The 17,908-nt window shown below is 36.2% G+C and overlaps 2 protein-coding genes across 4 annotated transcripts; one reads left to right on the top strand and one right to left on the bottom strand.

Moving 5' to 3' along the window:
- Positions 1 to 627: 627 nt before the first annotated feature.
- On the bottom strand, positions 628 to 3,983 carry LOC134824416 (uncharacterized). Of its 2 annotated transcripts, XM_063836321.1 has the most exons (3): positions 3,904 to 3,983; positions 2,415 to 3,608; positions 628 to 2,369 (listed from the first exon to the last, which is right to left on the bottom strand). In XM_063836321.1, exons 1-3 carry the CDS (start codon positions 3,938 to 3,940, stop codon positions 1,069 to 1,071), a joined length of 2,532 nt encoding a protein of 843 aa, XP_063692391.1. In that variant the 5' UTR covers positions 3,941 to 3,983; the 3' UTR covers positions 628 to 1,068. The 2 variants fall into 2 exon arrangements, with proteins under 2 accessions (XP_063692391.1, XP_063692389.1); XM_063836319.1 differs by having other exon boundaries at positions 987 to 3,608.
- Positions 3,984 to 8,096: 4,113 nt separating this feature from the next.
- Positions 8,097 to 17,574, top strand: LOC134824281 (uncharacterized). 2 transcript variants are annotated; one of them, XM_063836087.1, is made up of 13 exons: positions 8,097 to 8,209; positions 9,042 to 9,162; positions 10,538 to 10,647; positions 10,900 to 10,995; positions 11,448 to 11,587; positions 11,949 to 12,108; positions 12,557 to 12,691; positions 14,022 to 14,100; positions 14,705 to 14,847; positions 15,268 to 15,349; positions 15,685 to 15,872; positions 16,781 to 16,906; positions 17,124 to 17,574. In XM_063836087.1, exons 1-13 carry the CDS (start codon positions 8,114 to 8,116, stop codon positions 17,217 to 17,219), a joined length of 1,572 nt encoding a protein of 523 aa, XP_063692157.1. In that variant the 5' UTR covers positions 8,097 to 8,113; the 3' UTR covers positions 17,220 to 17,574. The 2 variants fall into 2 exon arrangements, with proteins under 2 accessions (XP_063692157.1, XP_063692155.1); XM_063836085.1 differs by having other exon boundaries at positions 8,102 to 8,209; positions 15,256 to 15,349; positions 17,124 to 17,303.
- Positions 17,575 to 17,908: the final 334 nt, after the last annotated feature.

The following is a 17,908-nucleotide window of genomic DNA, read 5'->3' as shown; positions in this document are numbered from 1 at the left end:
AATATTTTACGAGCATCACCCGTTAAACTAAATCATATCAAATTACTGTTTAAGAACTATTTTTCTTGTTTCACGTTTATAATTATATTACTGTCGATTAAAAAATTATCGTTAAAACAAAAAGATAAAAAATAAAAAACGCCCAAAAATGTAAAAACTTTTGGATGTCTAATATGTAATATGTAATAATTTTCAATGTCTTCGATGTTCGAGCGTTCATTTTAAAGTTTATTGTCTATCCAAGATTATGTCTGTTCACGCAATGTACGGTTAATCATAAATAACGTCCAATAAGGTATGTATTTGATGTTGTGTATAGCGTGGTGAATTCAATAACAATGATACCAGTTCGGGAGCTGGGATTGGAGGCCGGGGAGGGGTCAGAGGAGTAAAGGATTGGAGGGGTTGGAGGGGTCGGAGGGGGATGGGATTGGAGGGGTGGGGGTCGGAGGAGTAAGTTATTGGAGGGGAGGGGTCAGAGGAGTAAAGGATTGGAGGGGGAGGGGTCAGAGGAGTAAAGGATTGGAGGAGTCGGCCGGAGGGGGTCGCTCGATTATTTAAACATGTAACATGTGTAAAATGTGTAAGATATTATGTTCGGTATCACCAGAAAGAAAACAAAAATGTCAAAATTATGAATATGATGAAACTACATAGATTTTAGAAAAAACTTTAATATTACAATTATTTTATTAACAATATTGATTGTATAAAGAAACCATCAAAAATTGATTCTAACAAATATCATGAAATAATATATTCCAATAGATCACGGTTTCAAAAATGAAGAGCCTCTAAATTAAAATAATATAGTGTTCATAGTGACTTAATAATAAATATTTGTCCATCCATACACAAACTTATTTATCATAACGAGGTAGTCATCTGCAGAGAAGCACGAGACTGCCTCTTGGGGAGATAGTTTAAGCAAGCTGGCCCATTGATTTCCACGAGCGCTTCATTGTTTTAACATTGCAAACATGCAGTCTTTTCTCTGTTGCCAGCCAAGTTTAAGTTAAAAATGCTCCAGCAAACCTCTCCAGATACGTTTCAAGATGAGCGATTAGTTTAGTTGCATCCGACGAAGAATGGGTCTTGGAAACAACCAGATTCGATGACACTATGTTTCCAGGTACAGTTATCACTGGGGCACCCTGACGAAGGATAACCGCTTGAGAAGCCCTGGAGGTTACGCTTAGCTGCAGCAGACACGGAAAGAGCACACTTTTGCTTATCACTCAGATCGTTTGATCCAGAGCTCTGCTTCTTATCACAGAACATCTGGTTACAGGCTTGTCGGTACGCGTCACCCCTATCAGGAAGGTTGTTACAGAAGGTAGGAGAGGCACCGTTGCAGAATTTCTGAGCTCCAGGTGTCACCGAGCAGGTTGCTATGGTGTTCACCTGCCAGTTGGGTCGTCGTCCTGATTGGTTATCGAAACAAAGTCCAATGTTGAACATACCCTTGGCTGTTCCAACCTGGGTGGTCTTGGAGGTGTACTCGATGTGAGCGGACATCATACCGTCGTAGTATACGGTAAATGGAGCGCAAGTTATCTTGAGAACGTTCTGGGCAAAGAGAATGGTACAGCCTGTTTCTCCCATAGTTACTTCCTTCTCTTCCTTGATCTTCATCTTGCTTCCGTCGTCATTGATCATCCATCCCCTCTGGATCTCGAAAGGTGTACTTCTACCCAAAAAGAATGCCATGGCAGCAAGGGATCTTACTCCATCGAACTCATCAAATGAGCCATAGATGAACCAAGGCATTTTACCATCCAATCCAAAGTAGTCTGCTGCCAGAACATGAGTGCATTTCAAATCGTATCGATTAACACCACTATCGAAGTCATCTATGACTCCACTGGCATATATGCTGCAAATAGGGTGTGCAGATTCACCAGCTGAGAAAACCGCCTTGGTAGATACAGCTGCAGGTGCGTCGTATTGGGAATTATTTTCCGAATCATTTGATGGTATATTTCGGCCACTAGAATTGCTTCCACCTCTTGAAGATGATCCACTGCTTGAAGATGATCCACTGCTTGAAGATGATCCAGATGATCCAGATGATCCAGATGATCCAGATGATCCAGATGATCCAGATGATCCAGATGATCCAGATGATCCAGATGATCCAGATGATCCAGATGATCCAGATGATCCAGATGATCCAGATGATCCAGATGATCCAGATGATCCAGATGATCCAGATGATCCAGATGATCCAGATGATCCAGATGATCCAGATGATCCAGATGATCCGCCTCCAACGCCTGATGATCCACTACTTGAAGATGATCCAGATGATCCGCCTCCAACTCCTGATGACCCACTGCTTGAAGATGATCCACCGCTGGAATGCCCACCTGATGATCCACCGCTTGAAGATGATCCACCGCTGGAATGTCCACTTGATGATCCACCGCCTAAAGATGATCCAGATGATCCGCCTCCAACTCCTGATGACCCACTGCTTGAAGATGATCCACCGCTGGAATGCCCACCTGATGATCCACCGCTTGAAGATGATCCACCGCTGGAATGTCCACCTGATGATCCACCGTTCGAAGATGATCCACCACTAGAATGTCCGCTTGATGATCCACCGCTTGAAGATGATCCAGATGATCCGCCTCCAACTCCTGATGACCCACTGCTTGAAGATGATCCACCGCTGGAATGTCCACCTGATGATCCACCGCTTGAAGATGATCCACCGCTAGAATGCTCACCTGATGATTCATCGCTTGAAGGTGATTCATCGTTTCCTGCATTGGGATCAATATTCAGCTCTCCCAGCTCATAAGCTTGAGTTGGACTTTCAGAAAAGGCGAAAGTAACCCCATCTCTGGATGTTGGAGGGAAGGTAGTGGGGGCTGTAATCTTAACCAATCGATAGTGAATTGCCAAGAATTTCTTTAGGTTTCTGTTCAGATCAGACAGTCCAAAGCTCACATGTGAGATAACTCCACTTGAAATCAGGTTCCTCCACGCTCCATAAGCTTCACAGTTCATTTGCTGGAATGTAGCCTGTCGAACAGAGTCCACTTCAACAACGTGAGCACTTCCCACATCCTGTGAAACAGTTTTAGGGATGAAATTCTGGAGAGTGTAGAGATCGTTACAGTACTTGAACCCACTGCCATTCTCTCGTGCTCCGATCCTGATCTTGCTTTTAGTGACGGTGGTCTTTGTCATCTGGTAGAAGATGTTGATATTTCCCATCATCTCCTCACTCCCATCTTTATAGAGCCTTGTGTAGAGAGAGAACTTAAGGTTCCTTGCTCTCTGATAAGGAGTGAACTTGAACTCTATCATGGTATCAGCAGGGTCGATATCAGCTACCACCAGTTTTCCTGGGGAGAGTCTAGTCCATTCAGCAGGCTCCGAGGAGGAGAGCTCACACTGGACGAGAGGGAGGCTGTAGGAGAAGACCCTTCCTTGAAGACAAGTCACTTCTGAGTTGCCGTTATCAGCAACGTATCCGTTCTTACAGGTTACCTCGATCTTACGGCCGCTGCGGATGGGGAAGGTAGCGGTTGTTTCGAGACTGTACCAGTCAGCCGGGAGACCTGTGCAGTCTTCTGTTGACACTACGGCGTAACCTGTAATGGCGAGTCGTTATAGTTATTAATTATATTATTATGTTTATTATAATAAATTATATCATTATAATATTATTATAGCTCATATAAAGTTTATAGAAAAGCTATCTAAATGTATTTCTATTTGCTATAATAACCACTTATTCAAGAGAGCAAGGAAGCTCAAAAGGATTATATGATATAAGGAGACATATTTACGTCACGTGTTGCCTATATAATGACATATTACGTCACTTGTTGCCTATATAAGGACATATTACGTCACGAGTTGCCTATATAAGGACATATTGCTTACCCAAGAGAGCGAGGAGGCTCAAAAGGACTATCTTCATCGTTGTGACTTTACAGGTATCAGTTTAAGCATCCAACTTAAATAGGAGGTTGATAAAATTATAAATGTCAGTGAATAATCAACAATCAGCAAACGCTTAATGGCATGCTCAGCCAAGAATAAGATGTAGCAAAAAATTTTATTTACTGATTTTATAATCAACGGGATAAGATTGTTGAAGAACGGTGTAAAAGCTTTTTAGGAGTAATAATTGACTGCTTTAAGGACTGCTTTAAGGATTAAAGAAGTTAACTAAGGTCAACTAAGAACCAGAGGTTCTTAGTTGTCGGGGATATGTAATGATTGGTTCTTAGTTGTCGGAGCTGATTGGATTTCCCAAGCTAGCATGTTAATTAGTTAACTATTTAAAATTGACAGGTTCTTAGTTGTCCGTAAGCCGATCTGTTCAACTGTTATAAGCTTCCAAAATATCCAACGAAATTCATCAAATTTACAGATTTAGCTACCTAAATAGTAATTGACTAAAAAATGACAACTGCCAAACCAATCCAACTGATATTTATGAAGATTATATCTGCATCCTTGACTTTTATGAACATACCGGAGAGAAGCCAACCCAATGCTTAACTATACTTCTTACTATTATTATTTAGTAGTATTTAGTGAAATGCCCTCTGATAATATAACGACAGAGCGCGATGAAATGGAGACATTCTGTACATGTAACTGTAAGCAGGGAGGCAGGAGATATTTGAAGATTAAGTTAAGGAGGAGTAGGGGTCTACAGCTAGGTAGGAGTTTATAAGCTTGGTTAAGGTATGCGGGGTGTGGTGTTTAGAAAGCTGTGTGTACTGTTTTAGTGGATTATTAAGTGAAATGGTATTAACACTTTATTTGATCATGATCATTTAACGTAACAACATGTCAAACCAAAAACATATTCAGAGATACTGATCTGCTAGGCTTTACATCAGATGTGGTTACAACGCTCGAGAGTGGAGAGACAAACAATTATTCTTAATACAAATAATATTTGACATATTTGAAAAAAATGCACGTCGTCGCCTTGGAGTTCAAAATTCCAAGATCAAAATTATCGATTGCCACGTGGATTGACAATGCTCGATTGCCACGTGGATTGACAAGCAGTAATTGGGGATCGTGACTTTAGAACAATCCATTTTAGCGGACTTAGGGAGTTACAACTCGAGGGGGAGTGGTCAGATTTAGGCTTGTAAAGAATTAATGATATAAGGAAGTGGGAGCATTGTACGTGGTTGTTAAGAAATTTAAACTAAATTCACAACTAAAAAGTATTACATTCATTAAGTAACCATATTGTTTAAACAGAGCCAAACATTTGAAATATTACGTGAGGGTGACAAGTCCCTTAGGAGACAAATCTTTAATTATATTATTTCATTATAATATGGAATTTCTTTAAATCTTTGATTTTATTATTTACGTATTACTATTGACTATAGAGTAAGGATTTCGTCGAGAGCATCATGAATCATGATCTACTAATTGATAAATTGCAACGAAATCTTATTTTAAGATCAGTGTAACAACGACAAACACCAGTTAATCAGTTGTACAGCAAAATGTATGGTTAGAATTAGATTAGTGCTTTATGTGTCTTGGACTGAGCACGTGATTACCGCGTGAATACACGTGATTACCACGTGATTACCAAGTTCGTGAGAAGAAGATCCTGGAGGAACAGGGCCATATTTCATAAAAGCGGTGTTATAAGTTATAACCCTTACAGTTATTCTTAGTTTCTTGAATTTTCCGTCCAGTGTTCTCCATTTTGGTGATTCGTCTTAAGTGGGAAGATATAATGTTTTACCCAAAGGCGGAAAGGAATTCTGAATCACATCTTTATCCTCGTACACAGAGGCGTACCCCCAGACTTGCGATATCAAATTGCCAGAACTCATTAAACTTAGACAGCTTGGCTTGCGCTCCACATGGCAAGTATCTGGATCAATGATAACCTAGGAACAACCTCAACCATTAACTTATTCTCAGATTCCCAGGCTGAACTCAAAGTGCTTAACAGCACTGGTATTTACTGGGCCGCGCTCAGCCTGTCATTCCGCCGAATCTCTATTATGTTTATGAACATAATTATAGCCTGAGGTCCCCAGGTAACACTGGTATTAATTCATACTAGACTATTGCTGGACATCTCTGACCAACTGAAACTCAACACACTAGGAGTACCAGGGGTGTAGGAATAAATTTCTTCACGAGGGGCCAAAATTTTAGAGGTTTTAAAATTTAGCGACCTCCGACAATTTTTTAGGAAAAAATTGTTGGATGGAAAAAATCGATAAAATGTTTGTGGAACAAAAAACAAACTTGTCCAACCAGCAGAAACCATGGACTATAAGAGCTGATATTCAGGAAAATATTTTTGGAGGATTGTTCCAAAATACTTATTTCACAAATAAAACCAAGTGGCGAGAGTAAAGTTTTAAAGTTTGTGGTCAGGAAATTCTTTGTTTCCATCAGCAGGAGCATGTTCGTGAAATATGTACATTTATGAAAGAGCAGTACATATTATAGTCGGATAAGTTGCAGTGCTCGTGCGTGAAATACTAAATAGTACCATTATAGCATTATGGTTTCAGGTGAAATACTAAATAGTACCATTATACTTATAGCATTATGGTTTCAGGTGAAATACTAAATAGTACCATTATAGCATTATGGTTTCAGGTGCTAAATACTAAATAGTACCATTATAGCATTATGGTTTCAGGTGAAATACTAAATAGTACCATTATAGCATTATGGTTTCAGGTGCTAAATACTAAATAGTACCAAGGATTGCTTGCGGAGAGGTGCTAAATTATTATTTGCATAAAGTCGTATTGCAAACGGTGATGAGAACGTTCGTGGACTTAAGCAACATATGAGAACGCATGTGGATTGTGGGTGAAGTTATGTAGATTATTTAAGTTATGTAACTGTAAGTTATGTAAGTTATGTTAGTTATGTAATTTATGTAATTTATGTAAGTTATATGAGTTATGTGAGTTATGTTAGTTATGTAAGTAGTCCATTCCGTTGATAAAGTCCACCACGAAACTGAATCTGAAGTTCTGCAGGTTCAGCTAAGACCTCGAATCTTCTAACACTGTACAGATCCTGTGATATTTGATAACGAGAAGTGAGATTGGTAATTATATCATCATATAAATAGGTATGATATTCTCCATATTCACAATTCATTGCTGATATTATTATATCAGGTTGTTAAAAAAAACGTATCGCAGACACCTATCACTTTCTCAAAAATTGATTCAAACTTCATAAATCATCGCCAGTCAAAACATTGATTCATATCCAAATCATGAACAATATAATCATTCATGTGAACTTGGAACTCATATCGATCATTCTTTTAATACGATCAAAATTTCCCATATGTTTTTTAATTAATGCGATTAAAATATCGAACATTTAAGTTCTATATGAGCATTGAACGCGCAAATGACATATGCATGCGAAGAAATTTCCGATTTGGAATTTCTAGTTTTACAAACTTTCTCTTGCATTATTTGCATGTGATACTGATCAAGAACTGAAATTGCCCTTAAACTCAACTTTAAAATAATTGCTTTGAAGTCAGTGATTTACAGTTACATAAGTCTATCACAGCTTTTATTTACGTTTAATGCTTTGTGGCTTGTGTTCAAAGTCTTTGATTGTCACGTTTTTTGCTGCGATAAGGGCAACATGCTCTTTTTGGATTTAATTTTAAGAATATAGCATATTTATTAGAGTATTAGAAATTCGTTGGAAAAAATTGTATTTGAGCTTTTCATTTAGAATTAAAACAAGTCTTTCATATTATGGAGCCGGGGTGTGATTGTCTACACCTGGTCAAAGCACTTCCATCCCATTACATAATACTAAAAATTACAAATAATATTAGGTGATTAAAACATTTTGATTGATTCCTCATAAATATCACGACCATATTTTGCCCAAATATTTAGTTTAAACTTATAAAAATGTTTCGATTTCTGTTAAATGTACATTATTTTGGGTACATTTTTAATGTCGAATCGTGTAATAAAAGTTAGAATTTAATATTTATTTACTATTGGCATCATTATCTTCATCACTAAAGTTGCATTACTTCTACCATAATTAACGTATTAATCATAATTAATTAATTAGTTATAAAAAAGACGAAATGGTTTCGAAACAAAGTGTTAATTATGAACATAAGTTTGAGCTACAGTCTGAACTAGAAAGACTACCGAGTCACTTCAACCACAAGATTGAAAAGGTAAGTACTGTTAAATTACACTAATTAACTAATTGTATTAGTTAACTAATTAATTACTTATAATGCAATAAGTTGCACTATAATAAATGGAGGTAAGTGCTAGTTACACAAACAAATTGATAAGTAACTAAGTAACTAATAAATACATGAGTTACATTTTTATACCTCGTTAGTAACAGCGTTAGAATTGTATTTGTTTATCTTTACGACTTATAGAGACGCCATTTGAGATCGTCTATAAAATCTACAATTTTCTTGATTTATTTGAAAATTCTAATGTGTTTTACTTTTATCAGGTTTCTTTTCCATTTTAAAATTTAGGAACTGATAAATGTCTATGTTTCATCGTTTTCTATTTCTTGTAACCAAGAATTTTATTTTGTCAAATCTCTTTCATTTTCTCTATCTTAACTCATCTAGCATCTCGATCAAATCAAGGAGGTTCTAAATTCTAACCACATTTAAAACAAGTTGACAATAAAATTATAAATAACAAAACCACTTCAAAGATATTGCTTTGAGAGCAATGTTTTGCGATCTTCTTTCTTCTAGTTTAACACAGGTTTCACTACAAAGAGTCTAAGTTCTAACCGACATTTGTTTAACTTATTCTAAAAGTTATGTTTAGACTGTATTTTTCAATTCTATAATCCAAAAGTAAACGAATTTAATTAATTCCAGGACCAAAACAGACTAGCATATTAATTTCAGTCCCAAAAAAAAACTAGCATATTAATTTCAGGACCAAACCAGACTAGCATATTAATTTCAGGACCAAAAAAGACTAAAATATTTATTTCAGGACCAGAACAGACTACCATATTAATTTCAGGACCAAAACAGACTAGCATATGTTCACAATGAGATCCTCTTTAAAATGGAGACTCTTCCGGCCTTCTTCAAGCCTGTGCTGATAAATCTGATCGGGTTCATTGAGTGCGCTAAGGGAAACGGTAAGTTCATTTAACCATTACTTATATTATTTTATCTATTTAGACGCCGTATGGACTTGGAGGCTATTTAGAGGCCGTTTAGGGCCGTACATAATCGCCCATTGTCTAGCGCTGTCTTTGATGTTATTGTGATGTTTTAAGTATGACGTCACACAAGAGAGGGTGTGACGTCACACAAGAGAGTGTGTGACGTCACACAAGAGAGGGTGTGACGTCACACAAGAGAGGGTGTGACGTCACACAAGAGAGGGTGTGACGTCACACAAGAGAGGGTGTGACGTCACACAAGAGAGGGTGTGACGTCACACAAGAGAGGATGTGGCGTCACACAAGAGGGGGTGTGACGTCACACCAAGGAGAATGTAACGTTACGTTGTCTTTGATGTTATTGTGATGTTTCAGACATCAGATGTATGTTCGTAATTGTTAATGTCATGTAACTGAATTTCTAATACTCGTTAATATTATGGTGGTTGTAAAATAGCGCTGTTTGGGCCATCCCGCGGCCATATTTTTAACAGTCGGTATTTTTAACGGTCATACTGTTTCCATGGCCATTTAGACTGTAGATATCTATCGAAAAATTGGGCAGAGTTCAGTTGACATTATTACAGCATGCAGTAAGAGAAGAGATCTGTATTAATTTTAACTAATCGGATATTTCCAAGGAAGGGGTAGTCACTAGTCGGCTACCCCTTCTTTGGAAATCTCCGATAGCAGTCAAATTCATGATCGTTAAAGTATGCCGGTTGAGTGGGCATTCGGTCATATTCCTAACGGTCAATAATTTTAACGGACAATATTTATTTTATAAAAGTATGTTGTCAGCGTCACGACTGTAAATTACTGAAATGAATTTACATTTTACAATGCAATATTTCAATCAACAACGCGAGACAATTATTAAAAGTCTAACAAGGTATGCTGCTTTATTAAGTTGGAACCGCTAAAAGCATACCACTTTAAAAAGAAATGTTTGGAATTTTAAATATTATCCTTTAATCTTGATAAACCGACAGCTGGTTATCCATAATACAGTTAAAAAGGTAAACGAAGGCTACAGTATTTCCCGGAAAACTGACTGTTTAAGTTTTCGCATCAATGATTAAGTTAAAATAGTAATCGAGGAGCACAGTGCTTCCTTAATAAATTATTTGTTTAAGTTTAAGATCAATGGCTGTGCGATGTAAATTAATTTTATTAAGTTAGCATACTTGAGAAGGTAAACGAAGGGTGCAACCGGCAGATAAAGTAAACTATAAAAAATTAATTATGTTTTTATTAGATTCTGCTTATTCAAATCATAATGTATCCAATTTGTTTAACTAAATCATGTTATATCGAATTTTGTTTAATCAATAATAGACTTTCAAAGGTAAAAAAGGGGCGCAATGTTTTCGGAATGTAACTAAGCTGGATGAGAAGAATGTGGTATGCTTATCAAACAAAGCTTATCTTGCTTTAAAAATCAACAATTATACAGAGGTGAGATTTAGTTAAAAAAGTGTTTTTTAAAAGTTTGAAATTTGTACTTTGAAATTGCTTGAATCTTTTTTCAAAACTGTGGGCAGATTTACTATAAGTTGTTAAAATTAACAATAACAACATTATGACACACATATCACTTAATCAAATATCAAACTGCTAGATTCAGGTTCTGCTAGATTCCCATTCAGATTTTCTTTATAAATGCTGATGAAATGTCACCAAATTAATTGACTTACTAAACGTTGTAAGGTTGAGAGGATAATCTCGGATATATACAGAATATGTAAAACAACCAACCAATCCAGCTCCAGTCAGATTCACGCAGAAATGGGACACTTTTATCAGGCAACTATTCTCTACTTTTTAAAGTTACCATTATCTTGTTTTTATACTTTTCTGTAATCTTCTAGATAATAAATATAATTTAAATTTTTGTCAGTACCACAACGCGGACCTCGTTATAAGTATAACACGGACCTCGCTATAATAACGCGGTTTTTAAGCGAATTATTTTATCTTCAAACACAAACCTATGTGCAGGTAACCCTGCAGAACTGCTTACAATAGAAACGATATGTGTTAATGCGCCTCAATAAATTCTTTCCTCCCTCGATGCAAATTATAACAAAGTTGTACTGTACACAATTTCGAACGTCTTTGTGAAAGGTAATCACTACAATTTCTGCTCGCAGAATATTTTTCGAAGAGATCAGCTTCATTATGGAGTTTTAAATAAATAATTATTAATATTTATTAATTAACCGTGTTTGCTAAACCATTGTTTCAATCCCCGTCAGTGGTTTGGATTAAACTGCGCTGCTGCGAGGGAATATAAAGAGTGTCTAAACCTGGACCCAGATAATTTGATAGGCTGCTACGGTTTAGCTGTAGTGTTGTACGATATGTCAAAACATGAAGGTCGCATCAGTGGCTTCAAGTGAGTATACAACTTGGTGACTTTTTAGCTTAGTAAGGAAACTTGATGATTTAATAAATTGGTAACTTAGTAACGAAGTAACCTGCTAACTTAGTAATTTAAGTACTTAGTAACTTGGCTACTTAGCAATTTAGTAATTTAGTAATTTTTTAACTTGGTAACTTAGTAATTATTTTTGAAGCTGTGCCAATTTGAATTATTTGAGTATGAAACGAATATTTACAACAAAAAGTTTAACTCGGTGGTTTTTAACAGTTGAAGAAAAAACAAATTAACATATGTCTCCGCTCACACATAAACTTAAACGGAATGCAATTTCTGGTATTTCATCAAAAATACTTGAACAAAATAACGTTTGCAGGTATCTCAATCGATCTCTCGATTTGTTTAAAAAGGTTTTGTCAAAGTGTGAGGATTTCACGATGGCGCGGATATACCACGCCAAGGCTAAAAACCAGTTGATACTTATAGTTTTACCTGAATCTAATGGGGATGAAGAGGCCGACAGGATTTTCACCCAGGTACAGCCTTAACGGGTGATACTCGTAAAATACTTGTTTCAAGACCGTCGACGAGTTTCAAGACTGTCGACGAGTTCAACTCGGCGCGCGTCAATTGGTAGATTATAAATTTACAAGTACAGCCTTAAAGTTAAATATGGATCAATGAGCAATATTACAGTTGACCTATCATTGTTCTTGTTGAGTTTGAAGTCGTACTATGTATGCCTCAGAATAATCAAGAATTAAGATCTTGATTATAACTTTATAGATTTTAAAATTACTATCTAAAAGCATTAATTGTATTACTTACGTCTGTGTTTTTAAACTCTTTAATATTCCCACACATCTACTCTTCCGACGTAATTTTTAAATCTAATCGGTCTCTAGTGTGATGAGGAAACAGAATCTCTTTAAACTTTTAAACTTTTCAATATGTCATGAACTATTTTTAAATATGCCATACCAGGTAATGGAGACAGATTGTGCTCCAGATATCCTGTGTATGATCGGGGAAGAATATTTAAAGTTAGGGATATTGGAAGGAGAACCCAGCGCTATTTCTATCTTTGAGAGGGCTCTTCAGAAGAAACCGAACTCGAAGGTATTTTATCTACTTCCATCTTTGAGCTAATTCAAAATTTTGAGAAAGCATGTTTCCACATCCTCGTATTTAATATGTCCGTGATTTAGGAGCAAAGCAAGTAGTTTTCATAAATGACATCAGTGACGTAAAGTTACTATTATATTAAAGTTACTATTATATTAATAATAATATGTCGCTCTCCTTCATTTAATTGACAATGTAAATTCTTACTGGGCCGCGCTCAGCCTGTCATTCCGCCAAATCTTTATGTTAATGAACATAATAGCCTGGAGTCCTCAGGTAATGTAAATTCATGGCAGCTCGGCGCGGCACAGTAGCGCATTTTGCCGATCTAGCCAGGCACAGTAACGCATCGCGCTACAACTTCATAAACTCGTTGGTGTCCAATTACAAATCTTTCCTCCTAACACAACACGTAACACTACAAGTAAAACTAAACGTAACACTAACAGTTACACTAAACGTAACACTACATGCAACACTGCTTATTACAGATATTTTAATTTATATCTGCTATTTAAAATTTATTGACGTTATATATAGTTACAAAATAACAACAAATTCCGATTTATCGTTAATCTTTACCAGAGGTTATAAATATAGCGCGTGTCCCAGTTCAGTTCCCTTCCTGGGTTAAAGTCGAAACTTGTCATACGTTGTATGACCGGCCGCCGCGCACGAGTGCGCGGCTCCCCCTGTATCGTCGAAACTCTACTATAGTGAAGCGACAGTGGGGGTCACCACGTGATACAAGTCGAAACGTGAAACAAGTTGTGTCTTGTCTAATTATGCCTCTGAGAATATTCTTGATAGTACGGGAATTTTTTGTAATAGAATAAAATTGTTCGATAGTGCCGAATATTTTAGTAAAAATAAGTTTAATAGGTCTGTACTTACAATATATTCGAAACTTGGCAAATTGAGTTGATGGTCACATGTCACATTGCGATAACAAGTTGGTGTAGGATAACAATACCTCAGATTTTACTTTTAGCAGCGGTTTTAATGATCATAATTAAATCTAAACTTCTCGCTTATATTTATAATTATATGATTTGTGATGAAAAACGTTTTGTTGCTAATTTTACTTTACTCCCGACGTTAATTATAAAAAATTTCAAGCCTAAATCGAAATTCTAAAAATGCTTTCTTTTCTATACAGTATTTTTCTGCAACCTTGATCCCAAAAACCGCGAGTTTTCAATTCCATTTGCGAGCTGAAATTGAGCAGAAATTGACATCAGCAAAGGGTCACTTCTTGGCCAATTTTCTCAATTAATCAATATGTACCTTTTTATTAGTGGGATTAATATTAAAACTACCACAGGTGTACCATCTATTGGCTCTAGCAATGCGAGCTACCTTCTTTAAAGCAAACCCTGACATGCACGAAGTCTACAAACAAGGTAATTGTTGTTTGAGTTTCAATAATATAATCCGGACATTACGGCTTTTACTAATTCGCTCGCCCAAAAATTTCACGTGACTTTGGTTTTTATGGTTTTGCAGCCGTACAAAACGGTTTTACAAAAACTCTAATCCCAACCCTAACCCTAACCATAACCCTGAAGCTATCCATAACCCTTACCACAACCCTAACCCTAACCCGAGCCCTAAACAATCGAATTCATGTTTTATTAGCCTGTCACGTGAAGAAAACGGTTTTTTGCCCTTAACTCTTCAGGGAAGCATTTTTACCTTACGTCTGCATGGGGGGTGATTCGGTATACACCGAATTAGATGACTATCACGATGCCCTCAGGGCCTTTTCACAAGAAATTTCCTAAAATTTGGGCGAGCGATTTAGTGGGAGCGTAATTGTTGTTTCACTAGTATTATCCGGACATTACACTTATATATAAGTGTAATATATTACTGTCAAGTTGGGAGTTAATTAATTATCTAACTAATTACATTAAGTATTAAGTTATTACTATTAAAAATAAATAAATGTTATGCTGTGAGTGTCAGAAAACAGTGGATTAAATTTATTTCCTAGATTTATTTCAGGATTATTCGCCAAGACACAAAGCACCATCATTCAAGAGGAAGCAAAAAAGCCAGATATTAAAGAAAAGGGGCGGGGCGCTAAAAAGACCACAAAACCCCCAAAGGAAGCGGTAGAATTGGACCAACAAAATACTCTTACCGAGGTAAGACTCTTAAACATACAACCAAATTAACGAACTAACAAACACGCATACAAACAAACTAACAAACACGCATACAAACAAATAAAAATGTATATAACCGAAACCACTTTCACCTTCAAAAGAGAACGCTTCCAAAGCATAATTCAAAGAACTAGCCTTGTAAGACACGATTTAAGATTTATATTTTCATCCGATCCTAAACGTGAGGAAATTGGGATAATACAATTTGTTTTGAAACGTGACAGTAATTCTGAGGGTGACTTGTTCAATACACTGAAGCCTGGTTGGTCAACCGCTGTCACGTGTCAGAAAAAACTTGTTTTACCATATAAGGAGACATTACGTCACGTGATGCCCATATAAGGAGATATTGTTCACCAGCCATTTCTCAAACCACAAATCCAATAGTTGGAGTTACAGGAACAAGCAGCGAGTGAGAGACCAAAGGAACCACCTCGACTGGTTACATTAGAGCAAGTTATTGATATCCTCTCTACAGCAGGCATAATTATATAAATTATACAGTTATATTATTAAAATTATGTATATTATACAGTTATATAAATACAGATAATCCTCAAAGTTTCTCTTAATATAGACTCTATAATACTTCTAGAGTGTGTTTTTTCTTGATACATTGATATTAAATTAGTGTTTTATCATTTTATAAAGTTCTACTTTTCTATGTTTTTTCCCTCAACAGAATTTCCACCCACAGTAACACTAAGCCGTGGAGCAAACAGAGAAGCAGTATTTGACTTAAACACATCTTAATCACATATCTAACACATATTTATCACATATTTAACACATTTTAACACATTTTTCCACCCACAGTAAAACTAAGCCGTGGAGCAAACAGAGAAGCAGTATTTGACTTAGCAGAAACACTGTGGCTCTCCGGAGAGAGAATGAAAGCTGTAACTAACTTTGAGTTAGCCACTCGGTCGGAGAACTCTGCTATCCAGAACAAAGCTCATATCAGACTAGCTCACGCGTTCCTTGATACGGGGGAACTTACTCTGGTAAATATGCAAATGTCACGTGATAACACTACTGCTACTTCCAATCTATAATGTCATGTGATAACACTATCATGTCACGTGATAACACCATCTATCTTGCCAAAAAAGGCTCTGATAACTTGGACTCCGCCCAAGTGCTACTTCCAATCTCAAAAACATTATGGAAAGGAGCACTGCGGAGTATAAGTCATCGGAAAATGAGGAAAAAATTGATAACGTTGCCCAACAGATCAATCTCAAAACTTGGTAAAGAGAGCACAAGAACAGTGACACAATTTCTCACTGGACACTGTGAATTAAACTACCATCTTAACAAGCTCAAGCCGACAACTATCCATAAAACTTGTCCACACTGTCTCATGGAAGAGACAATGAACCACTTTATTGGTCAGTGCCCGAAGTGGTCTTTCCAACGAGGAAGATAGTTGACTCCTTTTACCCCTTAGTGTGACCGACATAGTGGACAAATTTTATGGAGCGTCGGCATCATACAAGCAACAGGACAATAATGACGGTGACCTAATTTTTGGTAGTCCGAAAATATGGTGCTTTTTTATCGAAAAACCATCGACTTTCGTACCATTTAAATATGTCTGGTAAGGTAATTTTAATTTAGATCATGACTAGCAATAATGTTGCAAAACTATAATGTTTAAAGCTGCCACTAACTTAACTAAAGAAAACGTCATCATCACACTTAAAACGTTATCACAAAACTATGATGTTTTAAAGTTTTAAAACTAATTATAATAATTATGATAATAGTAATTATAATACTTAACTTATAAAGACTGTAAAACTCACCACAGTTAGAACGTTATCACAAAACTATGATGTTTTAAATTGCTTAAACTAATTACAATAATTATGAAAATTATTAATTTTAAAACGTCATTACACTTACGCAGACAGAATATCATCTGAGAAGTATCATGAAGCTGGATGGTAATCAGAAAGGTACAAAAAACAAATCTGACTTCAACAGACTTCTCCACGATCTTGCTATAGCTTTTCTTAGAAAGCATAAAGATAAGGTTTGTTTTATTTTATGCTATTAATGAGACTGTGCTAAAATAAAATTAATCACATTTCAACACATTTCAACACCTTTTAACACATTTTAACACATTTCAACACATTTCAGCACATTTCGACACCTTTCAACATATTTAACACATATTTAACAAATTTTTAACACATTTTTCACAAATTTTTAACAAATTTTTAACACATTTTAAACACGTTCTTCAGAATGCAGCGTATTGGGTGGGAGTAAGTATAAAGTACGAAACAGAATACGCAGACGGGTTGAGGCAACACATGGTATTCACAAGGAGTGTAGATTAACATCTTAGCACGTGTTTTGGAGCTGGAGATTGAGGAGCACGTGTTGTAGATCACGTGTATTGTAGATCACGTAGATCACGTAGATCACGTGTTGTATATCACGTGTTGTAGTTCACGTAGATCACGTGCTTGGGGACGAGGGGATGCTGGTGAAATATCAAAAGAGGAGTGATGTGTGAAAAGTTAGGATATAAAACGAACTGTTTATAGGATTAATGGAAATTTAGGATTGAAGATCTTTTAGCTTACTGTACTGTGCTTCTTTTAAATATGAGTGATAACTGTATAAAAACATTGCCTGTAATTCTGAGTTAAATACATGATTATCACACACTTTTACAATATTTGGACTTTCTATTATGTGTTTTTTTGCTTAATACAAACCATATTTCACATTAGAATTGATTATAGAGATACAGGTAGATTATAGTTTATACGCCAGGACAAGCTGACCTAGCATCTTCTAGATGCTTAGAAGTTTCGATTTAGATTATAGGAGGTGGGGAATGTAAAATCTACAATGTATATTGTATAATTACCTTATATTCTTGGACATAATTTATACGTCGAACCGGACTAGAATTTTCAAATTTCAATGGTTAAGCACTGAATTACGTGATACCACCTCAATGTCACGTGATAACACCTCAATGTCACGTGATAACACCTCAATGTCACGTGATAACACC

The sequence above is a fragment of the Bolinopsis microptera genome, chromosome 12, assembly GCF_026151205.1.
Source record: "Bolinopsis microptera isolate Bmic1 chromosome 12, MBARI_Bmic_1.0, whole genome shotgun sequence".
Classification (NCBI taxonomy): Eukaryota; Metazoa; Ctenophora; class Tentaculata; order Lobata; family Bolinopsidae; genus Bolinopsis; species Bolinopsis microptera.
Note: the sequence above shows the minus strand (reverse complement) of the source record. Positions and strands in the feature narration are given on the sequence as shown.